Source organism: Bubalus kerabau, chromosome 14 (assembly GCF_029407905.1).
Source record: "Bubalus kerabau isolate K-KA32 ecotype Philippines breed swamp buffalo chromosome 14, PCC_UOA_SB_1v2, whole genome shotgun sequence".
In the NCBI taxonomy this organism is placed as follows: Eukaryota; Metazoa; Chordata; class Mammalia; order Artiodactyla; family Bovidae; genus Bubalus; species Bubalus kerabau.
This window is the reverse complement of record NC_073637.1, coordinates 2,820,416-2,842,312: the sequence shown is the minus strand read 5'-3', so window position 1 is coordinate 2,842,312 and position 21,897 is coordinate 2,820,416. Positions and strand designations below refer to the sequence as shown.

Genomic DNA, 21,897 nt, shown 5'->3' with positions numbered 1-21,897 from the left:
CATACCTATAATGAATGGTTTGACCCATTTTGTCTTTCATTTACTTAATGCTCTATTGAGGATGGGGTGAGGTCTGAGAGTGTACAATTGTGGGCATAGGTGTATGTATGGATGTGGTCTTGAGTTTATGTATGCTTCTGATTTTCAGAAATTAAAAAATTTCATATAGTCCAACTGAAAGCTTTCATTAAGGTATGTGGAGTTTTGTGTCTGGCTTAGAAAGTCCTTTCCTACTCTAAGACTGTAAGATATGTCCTTGTATTTTCTACTTAGGACTACATTTACTTTTTACACATGATGCTTATATCCATCTAGCACTTATTTTGGGGTAAGGAAAGATGTAGGGAAAACTAATTTTTTCCCCTGAGTGCCTACCAAGCTGTTCCTACACTATTTGTTGGCTAATGTCTTTATTATTTAAATTTTTCCCTTTTTATTCCTTATTGGTGTTTATTTCTGGATTCTCTGTACAGTTCTGTTGATTTGTGTGCCTCTTATAACAAAGGCATGGTTTTAATTATGGCAGCATTTTAGTACATTTTAACATAACATAAAATGGACTGGAATGGGAAAATTTAATTCAGATGACCATTATATCTACTACTGGGCAACAATGCAGCAGTGGCCGCAGGACTGGAAAAGGTCAGTTTTCATTCCAATTCCAAAGAAAGACAATGCCAAAGGACGTTCAAACTACCACACAATTGTACTCATCTCACACGCTAGCAAAGTAATACTCAAAATTCTCCAAGCCAGCCTTCAACAGTACATGAACTGAGAACTTCCAGATGTTCACGCTGGATTTAGAAAAGGCAAGGAACCAGAGATCAAATTGCCAAAATCTGTAGGATCAGCGAAAAAGCAAGAGAGTTCCAGAAAAACATCTACTTCTGCTTTATTGACTATACCAAAGCCTTTGACTATGTGGATCACAACAAACTGTGGAAAATTCTGAAAGAGATGGGAATACCAGACCACCTGACCTGCTTCCTGAGAAATCTGTATGCAGGTCAAGAAGCAACAGTTAGAAGCAGACATGAAACAACAGACTGGTTCCAAATTGGGAAAGGATTATGTCAAGGCTGTATATTGTCACTCTGCTTATTTAACTTATATGCAGAGTACACCATGCCAAATGCCAGGCTGGATGAAGTACAAGCTGGAATCAGGATTGCTGGGAGAAATGTCAATAACCTCAGATATACAGATGACACCACCCTTATGGCAGAAAGCGATAAAGAACTGAAGAGCCTCTTGATGAAAGTGAAAGTGGAGAGTGAAAAAGTTGGCTTAAAATTCAACATTCAAAAAATGAAGATCATGGCATCCTGTCCCATCACTTCATGGCAAATAATTAGGGAAACAATGCAAACAGTGACAGACTTTATTTTGGGGGGCTCCAAAATCACGGCAGATGGTGACTGCAGACACTTGCTCCTTGGAAGAAATGCTATGACCAACCTAGGCTGCATATTAAAAAGCAGACATTACTTTGCTGACAGAAGCCGATCTAGTCAAAGCTATGGTTTTTCCAGTAGTCATGTATGGATGTGAGAGTTGGACTATAAAGAAAGCTGAGCACCGAAGAATTGATGCTTTTGAACTGTGGTGTTGAGGAAGACTCTTGAGAGTCCCTTGGATAGCAAGGAGGTCAAACCAGTCAATCCTAAAAGAAATCAGTCCTGAATATTCATTGGAAGGATTGATACTGAAGCTGAAGCTCAAATAGTCTGGCCACCTGATTCGAAGAACTGGATTAGAAAAGACCCTGATGCTGGGAAAGATTGAAGGCAGAAAGAGAAGGGGATGGCAGTGGATAAGATGTTTGGATGGCATCACTGACTTGATGGACATGAGTTTGAACAAGCTCTGGGAGTTGGTGATGGACAGGGAAGCCTGGTATGCTGCATTCCATGGGGTTGCAAAGAATTGGACACGACTGAGCGAATGAACTGAACTGAACATAACATAGGACAAATCCCGCTGTTCACAGACTTTTCAGAATTTAGTTGGCTACTGTTGTATGTTGATTCTTCCATATGAATTTGAAACTATTTTATCAAGTGGAACCCTCCAGTAGCCTGATTCACATTTTTATAAATGAAAGAGAATTGACAGTTTTATAATATTGAGTCTTAGATGAGGATTTTGAGTCTTTTCCTTCAATGAACAGTGTTTTGTTTGTTTTTTGAAATTGTGTATATGCCAAGAATATAAATCAAAGCTTTCTCTGTGTGCATGGTGGGCTGAAGGCAGATCAGCATGCACATCTGCTGTTCAGAAAGGATGCCACTATCCCTGTAGGAGCGAGGACTGGGGGAACCCTGGGTCACCTGCTGGAGGGGTGACAGTGTCCTGGGGGAGGTAAGTGATTGACCTCTGAGGAATGAATGTGTTCTGTGGGGTGAAGAGGACAGGGTGGGGTGTTTGTAGGGATCAGCAGAAGCAGAGGTACAAGAGCCCAAGCCCTAGCCCAGGGCATTCAGGATGCCTGAAGCATGAGGGATGAGAGAGGAGCAGAGAGGGACTTGGGTCTGGGTTGCAAAAGTCTTTGTCGAAGGTTTTGCTTTGATTCTGTGAGCAGCAGTGAAGACCACTGAGCAGTGGTGTGGCATGATATGGCCTGTGTTTGATGAAGACCAGCACTCTCAGGGTGGAGGAAGTGGCCAAGGCAGCATTAGGAGAGGTAGCCATCAGAGATGGGCTCTCAGAGGGGGAGCAGAGCACCTGCTGCCCAATATGAAGGGTTGGAGCAGGGTGAGGAGGGGGGTGGCTAATGTTGATCACAGTATGTCTGTCACTGAGTGGTGCGACGTGTGTCTGCTACCAAGTGGTGTGATGTGCCATATAACTCTTGAAGTCATGTAGTATAGGTTCTCTATTTTTTTTTTCAGAGTTGTCTTGGCTATTTTAGGTCCTCTGCATTTCTGTATGAATTTTAGAATCAGTCTGTCAGTTTCTACAAAAAACATGCTGGGATTCTGATTGGGAATGCATTCAATCTGTAGATCCATTTGCAAAGAATTGATTTCCTTGTACAGTATTTCTCTCCATTTATTTAAGTTTTCTTTTATATCTCAGCAGTGTTTGATAATTTTACTGCATTGTCCATCTTTTGTCAAATTTGTCGCTAAATATTTCATATAATTTTTGCTCAATGGCAGATGTTGTGGCTTTTTCAATTTTTGATTGTTTATTGTTAGTATATGGAAATACAGTTGATTTTCTAATATTAATGTTTTTTAAAAATTGAATATTTATATTTTGTGATCTTGCTAGATGACTTATTGATCTGGTTCCAACTCTAGATTCTGTAGCATTTTCTGCATAGATGATCACATCACCTGTGAATAAAAATAGTTTTACTTCTTTTTCAATTTGGATGTCTTATTTTTTTTCTTGCCTTATTTCACAGACTAAAACCTCCAGCTGATAGTGAATAGAACTAGTGAGAGCAGGCATCCTTGCCTTCTTCCCCATCCTGTAGGGATTGCATTTAGTCTTTTACTGTTAAGTATAATGTTCCTATAGATTTCCCTTTGGTGCTCTTTATCAGATTGTGGAAGTTTCCTTCTGTTCCTGTTTGTTGATAATTATTATTATAAGTGGATGTTGGATTGTGACAAATGCTTTTTCTGCATTTATTGAGATGATTATGTGGTTTTTATTTTTTGGTCTGTTATTGTGATTTACAGTGGCTGGAGTTAAAAATACCAACCAACCTTGCATTCATGGAATGACCCAATTTGGTCATGAGGTATTATCATTTTTACCTGTTGTTGGATATGATTTGATAAAATATTGTTAAGAAATTTTGCATCTGTGAAGGATATTGATCTATAGTTTTAATTGTTGTGTCTAGTTTTGCTATCAGAGTAATGCTAACCTCAGAGAATCAGTTGTTAAGTGCTTTTTAGGTTCAGTTTTTCTGGAAGAATGTGTGTAGAGTTGGAGTTGTTTCTTCCTTAAATGCTTGATAGAATTTCCCAGGGAGGTCATGTAGGCCTAGAGTTTTCTCTGTGTGAAGGCTTTTAACTACAACTTCAATTCTTTGTTAAATATAAAGCTATTTTTTTTTCTTTTTTTTTTTTGACTGTGCCACATGGTATGGGGTATCTTAGTTCCCTGACCAGGAATCAAATCTGTGGACCCTGCAGTGGAAGTGTGGAGTTTTAACCACTGGACCACCAGGGAAGTTCTAGATTATCTATTTTTTCTTTTTGTTTTTAATCTATTTTTTCTTGAGTGAGCTTTGATAGTTTGTGTTTCAAGGAACTTGTCTATTTCTTTTGTTTTTTGATTTTAATAATTTTTTATTGAGGTATAATTGACTCATCTGTTTCTTTTAAATTGTCCAATTTACCTTCGACAAGTTAGATATATTCTTATTATCCTTTTAATATCTGTAGAATGTATTTGTTCTCATTCTTAAGATTGGTAATTTGTGTTTTCCCTCTTTTTCCTGATCAGTCAGGCAGATTGGTTATCAAATTTATTGATCTTCTCAAATAACTAGCCTTTGGCACTTTTATTTTTCTCTTATTTCTTTATGTACTGATATTTATTATTTTAATTCTTTTGCTTCTTTTGAGTGTGTAATTTCTTAAGGTAGGATTTAACGTTGTTGACCTTAAAACTAAAAGAGGTAATTATTTTACCAGCAGAGTGTGTTTATCTGGGAATAGCAGAGAATTGCAACTCAGGACAGCCATACTATAGCAAAAACTATATAAAAGTAATTCCAGCTGAGCTATTTCAAATCCTAAAGGATGATACTGTGAAAGTGGCAGTAAACATGCCAACAAATTTGGAAAACTCAACAGTGGCCACAGGACTGGAAAGGTCAGTTTTCATTCCAATCCCAAAGAAAGGCAGTGTGAAAGAATGTTCAAACTACTGCACAATTGTACTCATTTCACATGCTAGCAAAGTAATGCTCAAAATTCGCCAAGCTGGGCTTCAGTAGTACGTGAGCCAAAAACTTCCACATGTTCATCCTGGATTTAGAAAAGGCAGAGGAGCTGGAGATCAGATTGCCAACATCCATTGGAAGAAAAAGCAAGAGAATTCCAGAAAAATATCTGCTTCTGCTTCATTGACTATACCAAAGCCTTTGACTGTGTGGATCACAATAAACTGTGGAACATGGTATGGGGTATCTTAGTTCTTGTATCTTAAAGAGTTGGGAATATCAGATCATGTTACTGGCCTCCTGAGAAACCTGTATGCAGATCAAAAAACAACAGTTAGAACTGGACATGGAACAATGGACTGGTTTCAAATTAGAAAAGGAGTACATCAAGGCTTTATTTTGTCACTCTGCTTATTTAACTTCTATGCAGAGTACATCATGCAAGATGCTGGGCTGGATGAAACATAAGCTGGAATCAAGATTGCTGGGAGAAATATCAATAACCTCAGATATGCAGATGACACCACCCGTATGGCAGAAAGTGAAGAGGAACTAAAGACCCTCACTTGATGAAAGTGAAAGAGGAGAGTGAAAAAGTTGGCTTAAAGCTCAACATTCAAAAAATGAAGATAATGGCATCCTGTCCCATCACTTCATGGCAAATAGATGGGGAAACAATAGAAACAGTGACAGATTATTTTCTTGGGCTCCAAAATCACTGCAGATGGTGACTGCAGCCATGAAATTAAAAAAGACGCTTGCTCCTTGGAAGAAAAGCTATGACCAACCTAGACAGCATATTAAAAAGCAGAGACATTACTTTGCCAACAAATTTGCGAATAGTCAAAGCTATAGTTTTTCCAGTATTCATGTATGGATGTCAGAGTAGGACCATAAAGCAAATTGAGTGCTGAAGGACTGATGCTTTTGAACTGCGGAGTTGGAGAAAATTCTTAAGAGTCCCTTGGACTGCAAGGAGATCAAACCAGTCCATTGTAAAGGAAATCAATCCTGAATATTCATTGGAAGGACTGATGCTAAAGCTGAAACTCCAATACTTTGGCTACCTGATGTGAAGAGCTGACTCATTAGAAAAGACCTTGATGCTGGGAAAGATTGAAGGCAGGAGAAGAAGGGGATGACGGAGGATGAGATGTTTGGATGGCATCACTGACTCGATGGACATGAGTTTGAGCAAGCTCTGGGAGATGGTGGACAGGGAAGCCTGGTATGCTGCAGTCCATGGGGTAGCAAAGAGTCGGACACAGCTGAACGGCTGAACAACAACAATAATAGGCAAGTCCAGCAAACAAAGGAGAGGAAGTTACTTTGCCGAGAAAAGGAGGGGTTGCTCTGAAGGAAAGTCTATGGGAGGGAGGGGTGTTTAGGATGGTGGTGGCTTCCCACTCTCTGAGCTGAGAAGGTTCCCATCTGCTGGGCCTGTGGCCTGTCCCAAACCAGAGATGTCTTCCTGCTGGGAATGCAAGTCATGGCTCTTCTTGTTGGCTTTGTGATTCACTTGAAGTGGTATGTGTGGGATTGCCCCCTCTGGCTTCCCCTGCTAAATGAGGTTGCTGTTATTCAGATCCACAGTGTCATTCTTTTCTAATACAACCATTTAGTGCTATTTATTTCCCACACATTTTTTATTGTTTTTTTTTTTTTTTAATTTCTCCCACACATTTTAATATGTTTTCATTTTTATTCACTTTAATTTCATTTTTTGCATTTTTTTTGTCTCATGAATTATTTTAAAGCATATTCAGTAGTTGATAAATACTCAGATTTCTCAGATAGCTTTCTCTTATTGATTTCAAATTTAATCCCATGTGGTCAGAAAACAGGGGCTTTCCAGGTGGCGCTAGTGATAAAGAACCTGCTGGCCAATACAGGAGACTTAGGAAAGGCAGGTTTGATCCCTGAGTGGGAAGATCCCCTGGAGGTGGGCATGGCAACCCATTCCAGTATTTTTGCCCGGAGAATCTCATGGACAGAGGAGCCTGGCGGGCTACAGTCTATAGAATCACAAACAGCTGGACACGACTGAGCGACCTGGCAGCGCAGAAAACATACTTTGTATGACTTGAATACTTTTAGGTTTATTGAGACTTGTTTTATTGCTCAGAATATAGTCAATCTTGGTAAGTGTTTCATGAGCTTTTTGAAGAAATATATATTCTTCTGTTAATGAATGGAATGTTATAAAAGTACTGTTTGAACCAAGTTGATTGATGGTATTGTTCAAGTCTTCTGTACCTGCAGTGATTTTCTGTATACTTGTTTTAACAATTACAAATAGAGGACTGTTGGAATTTCTGTTGTATTTTGCATTTGTTTATTTTTCCTTGAATTTTTTTAGTTTTGAGTTTGTGTATTTTAAAGCTTTGTTATTAGGTGCATAAATGTTTAGAATTGTTATGTCTCTGCTAAGAAAATAGAGTCCTTGAAGTCAAGCTGACTCTGCTTTTAGCCTCCTGAATGCAAAGGTAGATAGAACAGGTCTTGTTTGCAAAATGAATTCACGACCTACTTATCTACCAACAGCAATGATATAGTTTCCATTGTTTCACTGTAGAAAATAGGAGTAGTAAATACAGAGATGAGTAAGGGTGAAGAAAGACTTAGGGAGCCCATGAGGATTGCTCTAGGTGACAGGAAGGTGGCTGCCAACTGGAGAAGTTGGTTAGGAAAGTGCAGGAGAGGCCCTTCCCTGTAGCACAGGTTTCAGCAGGCCCAGGGCAGCTGCTGGTGGCCAAGCCTCCTTGTAGGAAGACCAGCATAGTCTCATTTGCAGAATGCTGCATCATGGTGAATCATTCTGGGCAGCTGCCAGTGTGGGAGCCATTTAAAACTCTTAAAATGAGTTAAAATTTTAAATCATTCTGGAGAATGAGAAGAGCAGACTGATGATCAAGCACAGGCTTCAGAAATATTTTATTGGATGTGTACAAATGCTTGCATCATGTTGATTGAACCAGTAGGAAGTCAATTATTAAGCATACACTTTTCCAAATAAAAAGCGATGTTTTTTTTTAAATAATTGCTATGTCTCTGAAGTCTACTTTATTATCTAATATTAATATAGTCACTCCAGCTTTAAAAAAATTATTTATTTATATATTTTTGGCTGCATTGGGTCTTCGCTGTTGTGCATGGGCTTTCTCTAGTTGCTGCGAGCAGGGGCTACTCTCTGGCTGTGGTGTGCAGGCTTCTCATTGTAGTGGCTTCTCTTTTTGCAGAGCTCGGACTCTAGGATATGTGGGCTTCGGTAGCTGCAGCACACAGGCTCAGGAATTGTGTTGCACAGGCTTAACTGCCCTGAGGCATGTGGGGTCTTACCAGACCAGGGATTGAACCTGTGTCCCCTGCATTGGCAGGTGGATTCTTAACCAGTGGACTACCAGGGAAGCCCCTCCAGCTTTTTTGTGATTATTGTCAGCCTCATTTTTCTTCTCCCATTCTTTTACTTTCGCCTCTTTATGTTAACATACTTAGTGTTTCCTGTGGTTTCTAGAATATATGAAATACAGTTGTAATCTAAATGTCTTATCTAGTAATTCTTTCCTCTGCACCATTTCCAGGTCATTGTCTATTGACTGATTCACCCTCATTATGGGTTGTGTGTTTTTTTTTTAATTTATTTTTTTATTGACGGATAATTGCTTTACAGAATTTTGTTGTTTTCTGTCAAACTTCAACCTGAATGAGCCATAGGTATACATATATCCCCTCTCTTTTGAACCTCCTCCCATCTCCCTCTCCATCCCACCCCTCTAGGTTGATACACAGCCCCTATTTGAGTTTCTTAGCCAGACAGCAAATTTGGGTTGTGTTTTCTTGCCTCTTTGTGTGCCTGGTCATTTTTGATTGGATGCCAGACACTGTTATTTTTCTTTCTTATATTTGTTTGTTGGTACATGGTGTTTTGTTTTCCTCTTGTTATTCTCAAGCTTTGTGCTGGGCTGGTCTAAGTTACTTGGGAACAGTTTGATCCTTTCAGGTCTTGCTTTTAGCTTTGGTAGGTGAAACCAGAATGGCATTTTACCTTTTTCTTCTTTTTCCATTTTTGGCTGCATGGCTTGGCTTGCAGGATCTCAGTTCCCCAACCAGATATTGAACCTGGGCCATGGCAGTGTGAACCTGGGATCCTCACTACTGGGCCCCTAGGGAACGCCCTAGTTTTACTTCTTTACTGAGTTGAAACCCTCCTGAGTGCCCTTCCCAGCGCGCTGAGAGTTGTGGTATTCCCCTGCTGCCAGGAGAGGCCCGTTCCTGGCTCACTGTGAGCCCCACAGATTGTTTCTGCTAATCATTTTGGGCAGTTCCTTCCCCCGCCTTGGGTCATCTCTGGCCTCCTGCCTCCATCTGCGCAGCCAGCCACAGTGGGTGTTCTTCCCATGCTTTGTTTTTTTCCTCCCTTCTTAATCTCATGTCTCTGATGCAGTTGAGAAAGGTTCTTTGCTCTTAAGAACTAAGGCGGGTCTCGCTCACATAATCTTGAGTTCCTTGCCTTAAGGTCTGTGCCCTTGACCCCATCTGCTAAGTCCCTTTTGCCAGCTAAGTAACATACTCATGTGCTGAGGATGGGGGCATGGGCATCCTTGGGGACATTATTTTGCTGCCCCTGTGCTGGCCAGTAAATCAGCTGAGTGACTGGGGACTCTCTGCAGGCCTCTGAGGTTCTCCCTGGTACTGGACCCTGTGGACTCCAGCAAGACCCAGGCCTCCCGGGTTGTTTCTGGGCCTGCTCTGCGTGTCCTCAGCTGGACATGCCCTTCAGGCGATGAGCTGGCATGATCACAGGCTTTCCCACCCTTTGTTCCTGATGCCCATCAGCTTGAGAACTCTGGTTCCATGTGTTTAATTCAGTTTTTTTAGTTGTTTGGGTTGAGGCAGCAAATAGGTCCATTCCTCCCAGGCAGGCTGGGAGCTGATGTCCCTTATGTTTGTGTTTGTCCCTGCTCGAGTTGGGTGTGCATAGCTGTCTGCATTTGTATGAAGGATGCTCCAAACTTTGGAGCTGGAGCTGTTCAACCCATCTTCTCTGAGGCCATGGAGATGGGTGGCTGTGGCTTTTCACAGGCAAAGCCCCTGTGCCAGGAGTGGGCTGCGTGCTTATAACCCAGACTGGCCCAGGTACCTAGAAAGCGGGTTCCATGCGCAGGGGTGCCTGCCTGAGAAGAGTCCTGATGACTCTCTGTGGAGCCTGCGGCCAGCACCTTCATACCTGCCTGAGCGCTGTGGCATTTCCAGCCCCTCACCTTTGTGTGTGTGGTGGGGTGCGGTTTGCCACCTCCTTGCTCTGCTGCTAATGGAATATGTGTCTTTATTTCTTGTTTTCCGGGTTATTTTTAGATGTTTTCCAGGAAAAGAGGGGAAACACCTTGCTGATCCCATCAGCCTCAAACCAGTCTTCTCCATCTGCTTTCTGTCTGCCTGGGATTCCTGGAAATGTCTGGTCTTCTAATTTTATCTGTTCTTGTGTTCTAGCACCCTTGTGGACTTGTTCTTTTAAAACATGCATCTTTTCTGTCATTGCACTGAGGTTTTGGTGGGATGGGTGAATGCTTAGGACCAGGGTGCCTTCTCCATCTAGAGTTCTCACCTGCTGTAATCCCCCCACTCATCAGACACCTCTCACAGCCCCTTCCTATGTGGCCACAGCCAAGTGAGTGTGTCTTCCTGCTCAGGAGCAGGTGGAGGCCTGTCTTCTTTGCTTCCTCTACCTTCACCCTTTTTTGGATGAGCAGTGCCCAAGAATGAAGGTGGTGCCCAGAAAATAGAGGACCCCAGTGTGAGAAAGCAGTCCTGTACCAGTTGTTGGATCCTGTGACCACGTGGGGACGTGCAGAGGCACTTGCATATTCCATGGGCTTTATTCTTTGGGTCCAACAGTTGCAAGTGGTGCTTTGAGGCACACGATGTTTGAAAGCTGCAACTCTCAAATCCCGTGAGCTGTCTGGATGGTTGGTTTCAGACACCAGAGAGCCCACCAGATCCCTGAGCTGCCTGTCCAGTCTTGTTCAGCCAGCAGGAAGTGGGGGGTCCCAGCCACGCAGTGACCAAGGTGGTTGTTCTTGGCCCTCAGGGAGGGGTGTCCCTCTCCGCACAGTCCGTCAGCAGCACGAGGCCTTACGTGCACAGAGTGAAGGAAGATGCTGTCAGTGGAGGTGGTGATCGCGCTTGGCCTGGCACCCTCTGCGGGCCAGCCAGGACAAGCCCCTGTGGGCCCAGCACGTGGCGGCGGGGCTGCCGGCTGCTGGGGTGGAGCGGGTGCTGCCTGTCCTCTGTGCACCACCCAGCCAGAGTGTGGCAGAGATTGTTTCCCAGACAAACCCCTTCTGATCTTGTGTTTTACACAAACACACTAACTACTCGTAAACTGAGGAGGCCAGTGACTTAAATGTTGCACGTCTGGTGACTCCAGGTCTGAAGAGAGGCATCCGGGTTCACACCAGGAGGCGAAAAGAAGCTCGTGCCACAGTGATGAGTGAGACCTACGCGAAGAGTGAGTGTGGGCCCCTTGGCTGGCCTCCACGGCATGCTGCGGATTTCTGAGTAAATGCACTTGGGAGGAGTGATGGCTGCTTGAACACAATTTCTTTAAAGTTTCATTAGAAAAGAAAAGGAAGCTCTCGTCTCTGCCGACGCTGGCTCAGTTTGGTGTGGGGACAGCGTTTGCCTGACACAGTGGCTTTGTGCTCCGTGGGGGAGAGTCCCTGTGCCTTCCTCCTTCCTACAAAAGCCCCAGGACCAGTGTTCACTCTGACTGGCCACTGTACCTGCAGCCAGGGCCAGCTCTTTGCCTAGGGCATGGTCCAAGGCAGAGTGTGGGCCAGAGGTCCTCCTGGAGTGGCTTCATGGGGCTGAGCCCACACCGCCTGCTTTTTATAGGAGCTCGGATCCAGCCGGGCTGGAGAGGCGGCGAAAATGCGGCCTGGGTTGGAAGGTCGGGGTAAAGGTGGCCAGAGTGACCTCAGAGCAGGCAGCCAGTGGGTTCCAGAGACCTCGGCCAGCACGGTGGACGGAGGGGGCGGTGTGTGTGCCTGAGGCTGCAGAGGCTGGGCCGGTGAGGCTGAGCCAGGCGGTGGGCCGGGGCTGGGCCTGACCCTGCCATCGGACTTTGTCACTGTAGGGCTGTCCGCCATCCTGCTGGACGCTGTCACTGACAAGGACCCTCAGATGCAGGAGCAGGTATGTGGCGCCCTGTGCGACTTCGGAGAGTCGAAGCCAGCAGAGGTTCTTAGCGCCTGCGAGGAGCACCTGCGGCTGCACGAAAAGGTATTGCTCCTCGCAATATGATGGAGTGAGGCCTGCGGGGAGGGGCCTGTGGTGAGGGGCGGGACCTGTGGGCGGGGTTCGTGGCAAGAGGCGGGGTCTGTGGTGGGGCGGGGCCTTTGGTGAGGGGTGGGACCTGCAGGGGAGTGGCCCGGGTGGGTCTGAAGTATGCAGCCAGGCTGCTGTAGGTGGAAAGTCACACTGGCAAGTCCAGGTCCCCTTGAAGCGGCAAGTCCAGCAGAGGTGACCCACTCTGTCCTGTGGGTCAGTCCCGTTGTGGGGGACCGGGTGGTCGGCATTGTAGTGTCCGGTTGTCCTTGCGCAGGCCCAGTCCACCGTTCCTCTCATCTACCAGCTAGTGAGAGAGGACCTGGGTCCCCGTGGTAAGCAGAACGCCTCTGCTCCCTGCCCAACCATAGACTCCACTGGTCGGGCCCTGCTGAGACTGCACCAAGGGCTGTGCCAGCTCCGCCTCTCCTGGTCCCGGCTACCGGGTTCTGTGACACTCTTATCTCCCTATAGTGGGACATAATTTCAGTTTCCACAGTGCATGGTTTAGGCTCATTCCTAGGAGTTAGACTTGTAGTCTCAAAAGACCGTTTTTCTTTTTATTTGAGTTTTGGGCTCTCGTCTGTCAGCTGCCATTTCAGGATTGGACAGCTGAGTCTTGACGGGGCCCCTGGGCTCCTGAGCCAGTTTGATGACCCCTCCTCTCCAGCAGGGCCCCTTCCCGCGCCTGCCCCCACCCCCACCACTGTCCCAGTTTAAGGAGACCAAGGCTCATTTCTGAGCTCGGGGAGGAGCCATGAGAGACAAGTGAGTCCCGGTCCTTCCTCCACCATCTCTCTCTACAGCTAGCTCATCCATACCGGACGATAATCCTAAGGGCCATGGAGATAGTTGTGAGCAATCACATCGGCGAGCTGGACAAGGACATGGCCAGGGCCATCATCCTCCTGGCCTCCAATGAGATGACCAAAGTGAAGGTGTGGGGGATACCTGCCCTGGCCTGGCTGACCTGCCCCTGGCTGGGTCAGGGAGCTGTTTTCTTCCTGAGTGCATTGAGAACATGGGTTTGTGTCTGGCTGCCTCAGGTCTGGCCTGTTGGTCCTGTGTACTGACTGCCCTTGTGGGGTGGGGCGGGTCACCCCGCCATCTCAGATGTAAGCCAAAGTGGAAAGCAGTGCTCCCAAGCTCTCAGGGCGAATGTAGGAGCACCAGGGCCCCACTTGAGTGTGCATGGGCTCGGGGTTCAGCCTGGGGCCCTGCTCACAGCAGCCCGAGAGTGTCCTGAACACTGGCGGCCTGTCCTCCAGTGGAACTGAATGCAGAGTGTCCAGTTTTCCCCCTGGGCACCTTCAGGGTGGGTGAGGTTTGCCTCCTTTGGTCAGGGTGTCAGTTGAGGTCTTTGGGGACAGGAGCTGGTCTCTGATTGGCAGCAAGCCGCCAGCAGCGTCCTGGTGGCAGTGGGGAGGCGGTTCATCAGCAGCGTAATGGAGGAGCTGCTGAGCAAGTTCCAGCCTGGGCTCCTGCCGCACCCCTGCACCGTGCACACGCTCGCCAGCCTCTCCGTCTCCAATGGTAGGTGGCGGCCCTGCCCCTCCGCCCACATGCTCAGAGAGTCTGAGGATGGCACCTCGGTTCCTCGGGTCCCAGTCGCTCCACCACATGCCCCAGGCTGTGCAGAGAGCTCAAGATGTGTGGCGGGGTGGGGGTGGCCGTGGGCCTCTGTGACGCGCCCCTTCTTGCAGTGTTTGGCGTGGTGCCCTTCCTGACGTCCATCCTTAGCACCATGCTGCCCATGCTGGGCGCAGCCAAGCACGACTCAATGAAAGTGGTGTTCTGCTGTGGTAAGACAGGCCTCTGTGGGGTGGTGGGTGGGTGTGGCCTGCCCACAGTTGGGGGGGTCTTTGTTTCCAGTGCTCCTTTGTGGGGGGCTGGGGGGCCTTAAGGCTGCAGGAGGAGGGTGGGATGATTAGAGGAAGGGTGATGCAGTTGGGGGCTGAGCGGGCACTGCTGCAGGTAGAGAGCTGACCTCTGCTGTCTGGCAGCTTTTCTCTGCTGTTGGGGACCCCCCCCACCAGGACCTTATGCTGTATTTCCCTGAGCCCTGGACACTTGATGGGGGGCAGGAGGAGACTGACCAGAGCTGCAGCTCCTTCCCACTTTTCTCCCTGCTCACGCTGGCAGAGTGACATTTCCCTGGGTGTCCTGGGAGTGTTCACTCTCCCACCCTCTGTGTGCCATGGGCAGTGCTTCATGGCATGACTCCTGATGAGCAGGAGGGCACTCCTACAGGGGGGAACAAAGAGTCTTGAAACATGGGGCCTGAGGGAGCCTGGCCTCTTCTAGTGGCCTGCACACAGCTCTTGTCCCTTGGCTTCCTAGTGTCCCTAGCGTCCCCTCCAGTCTCAGGAAGACAGCTGCTACTGAGGGGAGGGAGAGGGAACACCTAGGCCCATGAGACAGGATCCCCTTTTTAAAATAGTTTATTTTTGGTTGTGGGCTTCCTAGGTGGCGCTAGTGGTAAAGAACCCACCTGTCACTGTGGATTTGATCCCTGGGTTGAGAAAATCCCCTGGAGCAGGGTACGGCAACCTACTCCAGCATTCTTGCCTGGAGAATCTCATGGCCAGAGGAGCCTGGTGGGCTACAGTCCATAGGGTCACAAAAAGTCAGACATGACTGAGCAACTTAGCATGCATGCACACATTTTTGGTTTTGCTGGGTCTTTGTTGCTGGCGAGGGCTTTCTCTAGTTGTGCAGAGTAGGGGCTACTCTTTGTTATGGTGGCTTCTCTTGTGTCGAACATGGGCTCTAGGCACCCCAGCTTCAGTAGTTGTGGCGCACGGGCTTAGTTACCCCGAGGCATGTGGGATCTTCCTGGACCAGGGATCAAACCCAAGTCCCCTGCATTGGAACACAGATTCTTAACCACTGGAGCACCAGGGAAGCCCTAAGGACCCTTTTTAATCCCCAGCCCAGGCTGTTAGAGGTCCTGGGCTTCAACCCCCATGGCCAGGCTAGAGGGACGTGGTTAGGCTGTGGCCACATCGAGACAGGGGTTGAGAGGCTGGTAGCCAAGCAGAGAGTTGGTGTTTGCAGAGGAGTCCCATTGAAGCTGCCTGTTCTGTGCACACCAGGGGACTTTCCTATCTGGGGCCTAGAGCTTTGGGCAGCAGCCCTGCTGTTCATGGTGGCTTTGGGTTCAGGTTCCTCAGCTCTCAGGGACTCTAGGAAGAGCTCTAGCCCCTCAGAGCTGCGACGTTCCCATTCTCTCTGTTCCACGCCTTCCTCTTGAGGGCCCCTCCCACATGTGGGTGATAGCAGGCTGTTGGACTGAAACCCTCTTTGACCTGGTTTCTGCTGAAAAGGGAACTTGTGACAGGATCCCTGAGCAGCTGGGTGGGAATCACTGCTGAGCTCAGAGTGCAGGGGCAGGACATAGAGAGGACCGAGGCAGAGCTGAGGGGGCGGGGGGGCGAAGCGCGCCAAGGACAGTACACATCCCAGCTGGGGGGACACAGGAGGGACTGGGGAGAGCTGTGGGGGCTGGGGGAAAAGAGCTCCAAGGACAGCACTCATCCCGGCCGGGAGGGAGAAGGAGAGCCTGTGTTGGAGCTGAGGGCTGGTCCCTGGCATCGCTGGAAGTGGTGGCATCGCTCCAGGACTTGCAGAGCCCTGTGCAGGAGGCCCTGCCCCTCAACAGCTGCAGGCCTACAGTGTTCACCTGGCTGCCATGTCGTGTGTGAAGGGCTGGATGAGCCAGGAGACACTGCCTGCAGCCGCCCTCTGGCTGAGGTGTGTGCTTCTCACCACAGACAGCGCTCCAGGTCTGCAGTTGAGGGAAGCATGGTCCTACCCACTGGAGCAGCCTCAGTCAGGCCAGGAGGGTCCACATCAGCTCATCCGCGGCCTGGGTGGGCCACAAGAGGACTGGGACCTCTTGTTCTTCCAGGCAGTCTCCGATTCTGGGCAGATTGTGTTCCTGTGCAGGAAGGTGGCCCAGGTGGGCCATGGGGCCCAGAACAGGAGCGTGTGTGCACTCAGAGGTTCTTGTCCAGCTCGCAGGATGCTGCGGCCAGGCAGGGGGAGGGCGGGGAGGAGGGCCGCAGAAGTCGGTGGACAGGACCCAGACAATAGGTGCTCAGCTGGCCTGGACACACTGCCAGCGCTGGCAGGCAACCACAGCTCACCGCCCACCAGGAAGGTCTGATGAGAGAGGCAGCAGCAAAATAGACAGAAAGGGAGACTAGGGGAAGCAGACAGTTGAGGGAGGGGAAAACAGATAGGAGAGGAAATCTGGGAAGATGCATTCATAAAACAGAAGCACCTTGCTCTGAAGAAGCTACGTTTGGACAATGCAATAAAGCTTTTGGGAATTAGCAACATGATGAAAATGGAAGGTAGAAATGGAAGTGTTGAGGAAATCCTCTAGAAAATGGAGCCAAAAATGCAAGTATGTGGAAAACAGAAGAGAAAGAAAAGACTTAGCAAGTGAAGCCATGAAGCCAGTCTTGGATAATCACCCTGGATAGAAGGAACAGAGAAAGCGGAGGGGGTCGCTGTGGGAGCTGCCCCAGGTGGAGAGGCCCTCCCCACGCCTGCTTCGGGAAGCTTCCTCGGGGCAGGTGGTCAGGAGAAGGCCAAGGGCTTGCCTTCTGCTTGAGGGAGAGCGCTAGAAAGCTCCAGCGGAAGGCACCACTGAGAGTCAGCACCCTACCCCAAGGCTTGCTGAGCAGGAAGGTGTAGAGAGGCTCCTTGAGAAGGCAGGATCCGGAAGTGTGTGGCCCGTGTGGTGAGGCTGGGGGAGCCTTAGGATGTGTGGCAAGAGGTGTGGAGGTTGCCACAGTGACTTGGGCCTGGAGAACGAGGGAACTCAAACCCCAGATGATCCTTAAGTCAGAACACAGCTGGTCATGGAGGGAGTGGTGGGCTCAGAGCCACGGGGGTCTGGAGGGGTGGATGGAACGGGCTGGCCCCGGCCTGGGGTACGTGGGGAACACTGCGCACATGTGTGTGGAGAGAGAGGCCCAAACCTGGTGTTTGCTTCTGGAATAAGGAAAATCAGGCTGGGGGAGGGGCTTGAGTGGCTCGTTTACCTGAGGCAAGTGTGTCCTTGATTAAAAGCACAAACCTGGTAAGTAACTCAGGGCGGGGGGTGGTTCTACTTCTGGCCACCTGATGTCCTGTTATCCTGAAAGCCCTTCCCACACAGGGTACCTCGAAGCCCTGGTTAGCTTGATCAGCAGTCTGATTGAGCAACTCAAGGAGCAAGAGTAGGGGGACGCAGGGGTTGGGGTGGCAGGCAGGGACCAGGGCCCACCTAAGCAGACCCCCTCCCCCGAAGGCACCTTCAGTGGGAGGACAACCAGACGCAGGCCTCCTGCTGTGGGCCTCGGCGGGGAAGGGGGGGTCCTATATGCTCTCTGAGTGCTTGTGACCGTAGCTGCCTTCCTGTAGGTGGAGGGCTGGGCTGCAAAGCCTAAGCTGAGAAAGTAGTCATGCAAGTGGTCCAGGTCAGAGGTCATGAGCTGGAGCACGTGGTCCTGTCAGTCAAGATCCTGGGGGTGGGTTCTGGCCTCGTGGCCAGCTGTGAGCCGACACCGCTGCCAGCCATCTAGTTCTCATCTCCTCCACTGCCCAGGCCTCAGTGGGGCTGCGTGGCCAGGTCCTGGCCTCTGACTCTTTGTGGTCCCATCATCTCCATTGACCCACAGTCCAGGCCCTGCTGACCACTCACAGGTCTACACCTAAGTGGGTCCCCCGGCTTCCCTGCCTGGGCATCCACGGCACCGTGGATGCTGTCCCTTGCACGGACACAGCTCCCCCCCAGGCTGGTACTCCCCACCTTCAGCACCACACTCTCACCCAGGCTCACATACCCGGGTCTTCCTGCATGTGCCCTGGGGGGTCCTATGCCATCTTGGACAGCAGCCCTTGAAAGCATGTGGTATGTGTGTCTGTGAGGGGAGAGGTGGGCACCACAGACCAGAGCAGGTGGGCGTGGTGGCCTGGTGGCATTTGAGAGAGGTTGGTCATGTACTAGTGTCCACTGTGACACAGGGCCACAAATCAGGGGCTTAAGACAATGGGGCTGTCTTCTACAGCTTAGAAGCCCAGTGTCTGAGAGCAGGCTGTTGGCAGGGCCGCTCACCTTCTGTGACTCTGGACAGAGTCCTTCCAGGCTCCCCTGGTGTCTGGAGGTGCCTCTTGATCTGGGCATCTGGGCTTGAGGCTGCGTCACTGCAGCGTCTGCCTCCATCATCAATATGTCTGTCTGTCTTCTTACGAGGACAGGGTCCTGGTGGGTTAGGGCGCACACCACCCCACCCTACCCCACTGTGACCTAGTCTTAGCGTATCTGCAGAGACTGAATTTCTAGAAAAGTCATGTTCCAGGTTCTGGGAAGGACAAGAGTCAGGGGACCCTTCACCCCGCTCCACCCTGTAGTCCTGAGCCTGGCCGGGGTGCTCAGGAGGGTGTCTCGCAGGCGGGCGTGGGATGTTAGAGGGGTTGGGTGAGAGCCAGCGTGACCATGCCTGCCGCCTCACCACTGGGGTCACCGCAGCCCTGCAGCGCTTCAGTGAGAGTATCCTAGAATACTTGGCCAACCTGGATCAGGCCCCAGACCCCACAGTCAGAAAGGACGCCTTCGCCTCAGACATCTCTGGTGCTTACGACATCCTTTTCCACCAGTGGCTACAGAGCCGGGGAGCGAAGGTATGCTCTGTGGGTGGGGACTGGTGACTGCACCTGCTGGCCGCCCTCTCCCTCCCCAGCCTGGGGGTCCTGCCACAGACCCCTGGGCCCTTCTCTCATCCCGCAGATCTTGGTAGAGATTTGTGTCCACCTGCGCACGCCAAGCCTTGTGTTGTGGGGTCTCCCCTGCAGGTCCTCACAGCGTTGGGCTGCTTTGCTGAGGCCCCACCCCCACCTTGGGGCCTCCACGCATTAGGGAGGAGGCTGCCTGGCTGCTCTGACTTCTCCCTGGGCCCACTCCGTCCACCTCATAGGAGCCTCTGCTCTAGGTCCATGGTGGAGGATTCCTTGCCTTTGTCCCCCCACCATTGACCGGTGTCCCTGCCCCCTCTAGCTGCAGCTCGCAGTGGTGGAGGCCCTGGGGCCCATGAGCCACCTGCTTCCCAGCGAGAAGCTGGAGGAGCAGCTCCCCAAGCTGCTGCCCAGGGTGCTTGCCTTCTACAAGAAGCACGCCGAGACCGTCCACGTGTCCAAGGTACACACAGTGTGGCTGTGAGCCTCAGTGGCTGAGGCCCTGGTCGAGTGTCGGCCTCAGCAAGGGACATGGGCAGAGCTGGAGAGCCAGGCCCCTGGCCTCACGGGGCCGCCTTCCTGGCACCGCTCCCTCCTAGCTCCAGCCCCAGGGTGGTGTCCTGCTGGGAGGCTCTCAGCCAGGTGGGGTGGGGCGGGGCTGGGGGCAAGGAGTTCCTGACAGGCCACTCCTCCCTGCAGAGCCTCGGCCAGATCCTGGAGGCAGCCGTGAGTGTGGGCAGCCGCACTCTGGACATCCACCTCAACTCTCTCCTTGCCGCTCTGCATGCTCAGGTGAGCCGGTGGAGGGGCTTGTGAGCAGGCTGGGGCTGGGCGCTTGCTCCTGCCATGGGGGTGCCTGCTGAGGGGCCCAGGGAGCAAGACTCAGGGTGGGGGTCCAGCCAGGTGGACCTCTGCAGGCTTCCCGAGTCGTCTGGGTGCAGCCCTTAGGGGTACACTGACTCAGGCAGTGGGGCACCAGACAGCCCTACATGCAGGGGCAGGAGGGGAGGAGGCGGCCAGCAGGGCAGGCGGAGTGTCTATGCTGCCTGCGGGTCCCCGAGGGTCAGGGCTCAGGCAGAGCAAAGGAGCCGCATCAGCAGCTGAGGCCGGCAAGGGGAGGGCCTGAAGGCTCTCCTGGAGAAAAGGCCTCAGGGGGCTTCTCAGCTGTAATGAGCCTGAAAAACTATGAAGTGGATAAATGCCTAGAAAAATCTTAAAAATGTCACAATTGGTAGAAGAGAAATAGAAAATTTGACTAAACCAGTAAAGAAATGGAGACCACATTCCAGGCCCTTCCTTTCTGACAGCAAACCCGGGACCCAGTGGTGTTCAGGTTGCCTCTTCCAGACTTTTGAGGGATAGCCCATTTCCACCTCACACAGGTGGGCTTGGAAATGAGAAAAGGATCTGGAGCTGCCTGACAGGTTCTGTGGGACTGGTCTTGACTCCAAGTCAGGACCACACAGAGAAGTCTGGGCGCTCGCGGGTGAGCTGGCATGAGGGTCTGTGCGGAGGAGAGTTGGCTGCCCACCTCGTACTCGCCACACACGGGCCCCAGCGGGAGGGGCTGTGGGAAGGTTCTCTCTGATCTCAGCGATGCAGAAAAAACTTTTGAAGAAGTTCAGCACCTATTTGTCATTGAAACTCTTAGCAACCAGGATGGGAAAGGAACTTCTCTTACTTGGCAAATTTTAAATACCTGATCCATCAGCATGCATCATACATGTGATGGATACAGTTTGCATCACAATAGATAGGAGCAACCACCTTCCCTTACCGTCCACAGCAGGAAGGGGCCTCAGTCGCGTGTCAGCAGGGCCTGGGGTAAATCCTGGAGGAGAGAAGCAGAAGGGAAGGACCCCGGACAGACCTGTGGTTTGCCTTCGCCTGGCCACCTGCCCACCCTTCATCCTGGCGGGCCGCTGCTCCCCATGCTCAGCGAGGCGGCACAGCCCTGAGGGCAAGGTTGCCTTGTTCTGGCCCCCGCCATGTCTGCTCCCAGCAGATATTTGTTTTGGATGGTTGATGCACTCATCTAGAAGTTCATTCGTACAAGAACTGAATCTATTTACAAGTCCTACAACTCTGTTCATCAAGGCTGCCAGTTACAAGACCAGCCTGTAAAAATCAAGAGTATTTTCCCCCATCAGTGGTGACCAGCTATAAAGTACCAAAAAAAAAAAAAAGGTGTTTACAGTAGCAACAGAAACTTAATTGTAAAGTATCGGGGAATTAACCTAGCGAAGAATGCCTAAGATCTCTGTGGAGAAAAAGTTTACAACTTGGAAAAAAGTGAGGAAAAAATGAGAGATGGAGTATTATTTACTTAATACAAAGTGATGGCCTGAAACTAAAAACTGTAATCTGTGGGGGGCGGGGGGAGGTTTAAAAGGGGAATATTTGTGGAAAAGCTGAGAAGCTAGAAAAGTGTGATATTTCCTTTTCTTAGTGCTTTCCATTCACGTCTTTTGTTTTTCTGTTGATTTTAGGGTGTTTTTTTTTCATATTGGTCTGTAGCAGTTATTTATAGTCTTGTGTCATGTATGTAGATATTTGTTTCTGCTTTTCTGTTATCTGTGGCTCTGCTTATGATATTTTTTTGCCATGGAACATTATTTAATTTTTTAAAGCCATCACTTATCTTTCTTTATACACTCCAGATTTTGCTGTACTTAGAAAAGGTTTTCCAATTCTGCAGTGAGTTTTCAGGTTCTCTCATTTCCCCTATACTTTTTAATTGTCTGGAGTGTATTTTAGAGGAAGAGTGAAAAGCTAGTTTTATCTTTTTTCCACGTGACTGCCCTCGTCACTAGTTATCTCTCTGATCTTTTAATCAATCACTGCAAACCTTAGCGCCTGGACTCAGCAGCGGTTTGTGCTCCAGTCACCGTGGAGTTCTGAGCACCTCACGCATCTTCCGCAGGCTCCCTGGG

General features: G+C 49.6%; 1 protein-coding gene and 1 non-coding gene across 6 annotated transcripts in view; both read left to right on the top strand.

The window, feature by feature from the left end:
• The window catches only part of MROH1 (maestro heat like repeat family member 1), a 49,749-nt gene that overhangs the window by 3,125 nt on the left and 24,727 nt on the right, over nucleotides 1-21,897 (top strand). For all 5 annotated transcript variants that reach the window (XM_055545522.1, XM_055545520.1, XM_055545521.1 and 2 more), the window contains exons 2-9: nucleotides 11,340-11,420; nucleotides 12,048-12,193; nucleotides 13,045-13,176; nucleotides 13,609-13,771; nucleotides 13,942-14,040; nucleotides 18,762-18,913; nucleotides 19,287-19,427; nucleotides 19,664-19,756. In XM_055545522.1, coding sequence (XP_055401497.1) covers nucleotides 11,399-11,420; nucleotides 12,048-12,193; nucleotides 13,045-13,176; nucleotides 13,609-13,771; nucleotides 13,942-14,040; nucleotides 18,762-18,913; nucleotides 19,287-19,427; nucleotides 19,664-19,756 — 948 coding nt within the window. In that variant the 5' untranslated portion in view covers nucleotides 11,340-11,398. The remainder of the gene's footprint in view (nucleotides 1-11,339; nucleotides 11,421-12,047; nucleotides 12,194-13,044; nucleotides 13,177-13,608; nucleotides 13,772-13,941; nucleotides 14,041-18,761; nucleotides 18,914-19,286; nucleotides 19,428-19,663; nucleotides 19,757-21,897) is intronic.
• LOC129627492 (small Cajal body-specific RNA 15) lies at nucleotides 7,336-7,458 on the top strand. The gene has a single exon (XR_008702631.1). It is a non-coding gene; the product is annotated as a small Cajal body-specific RNA 15 (non-coding RNA).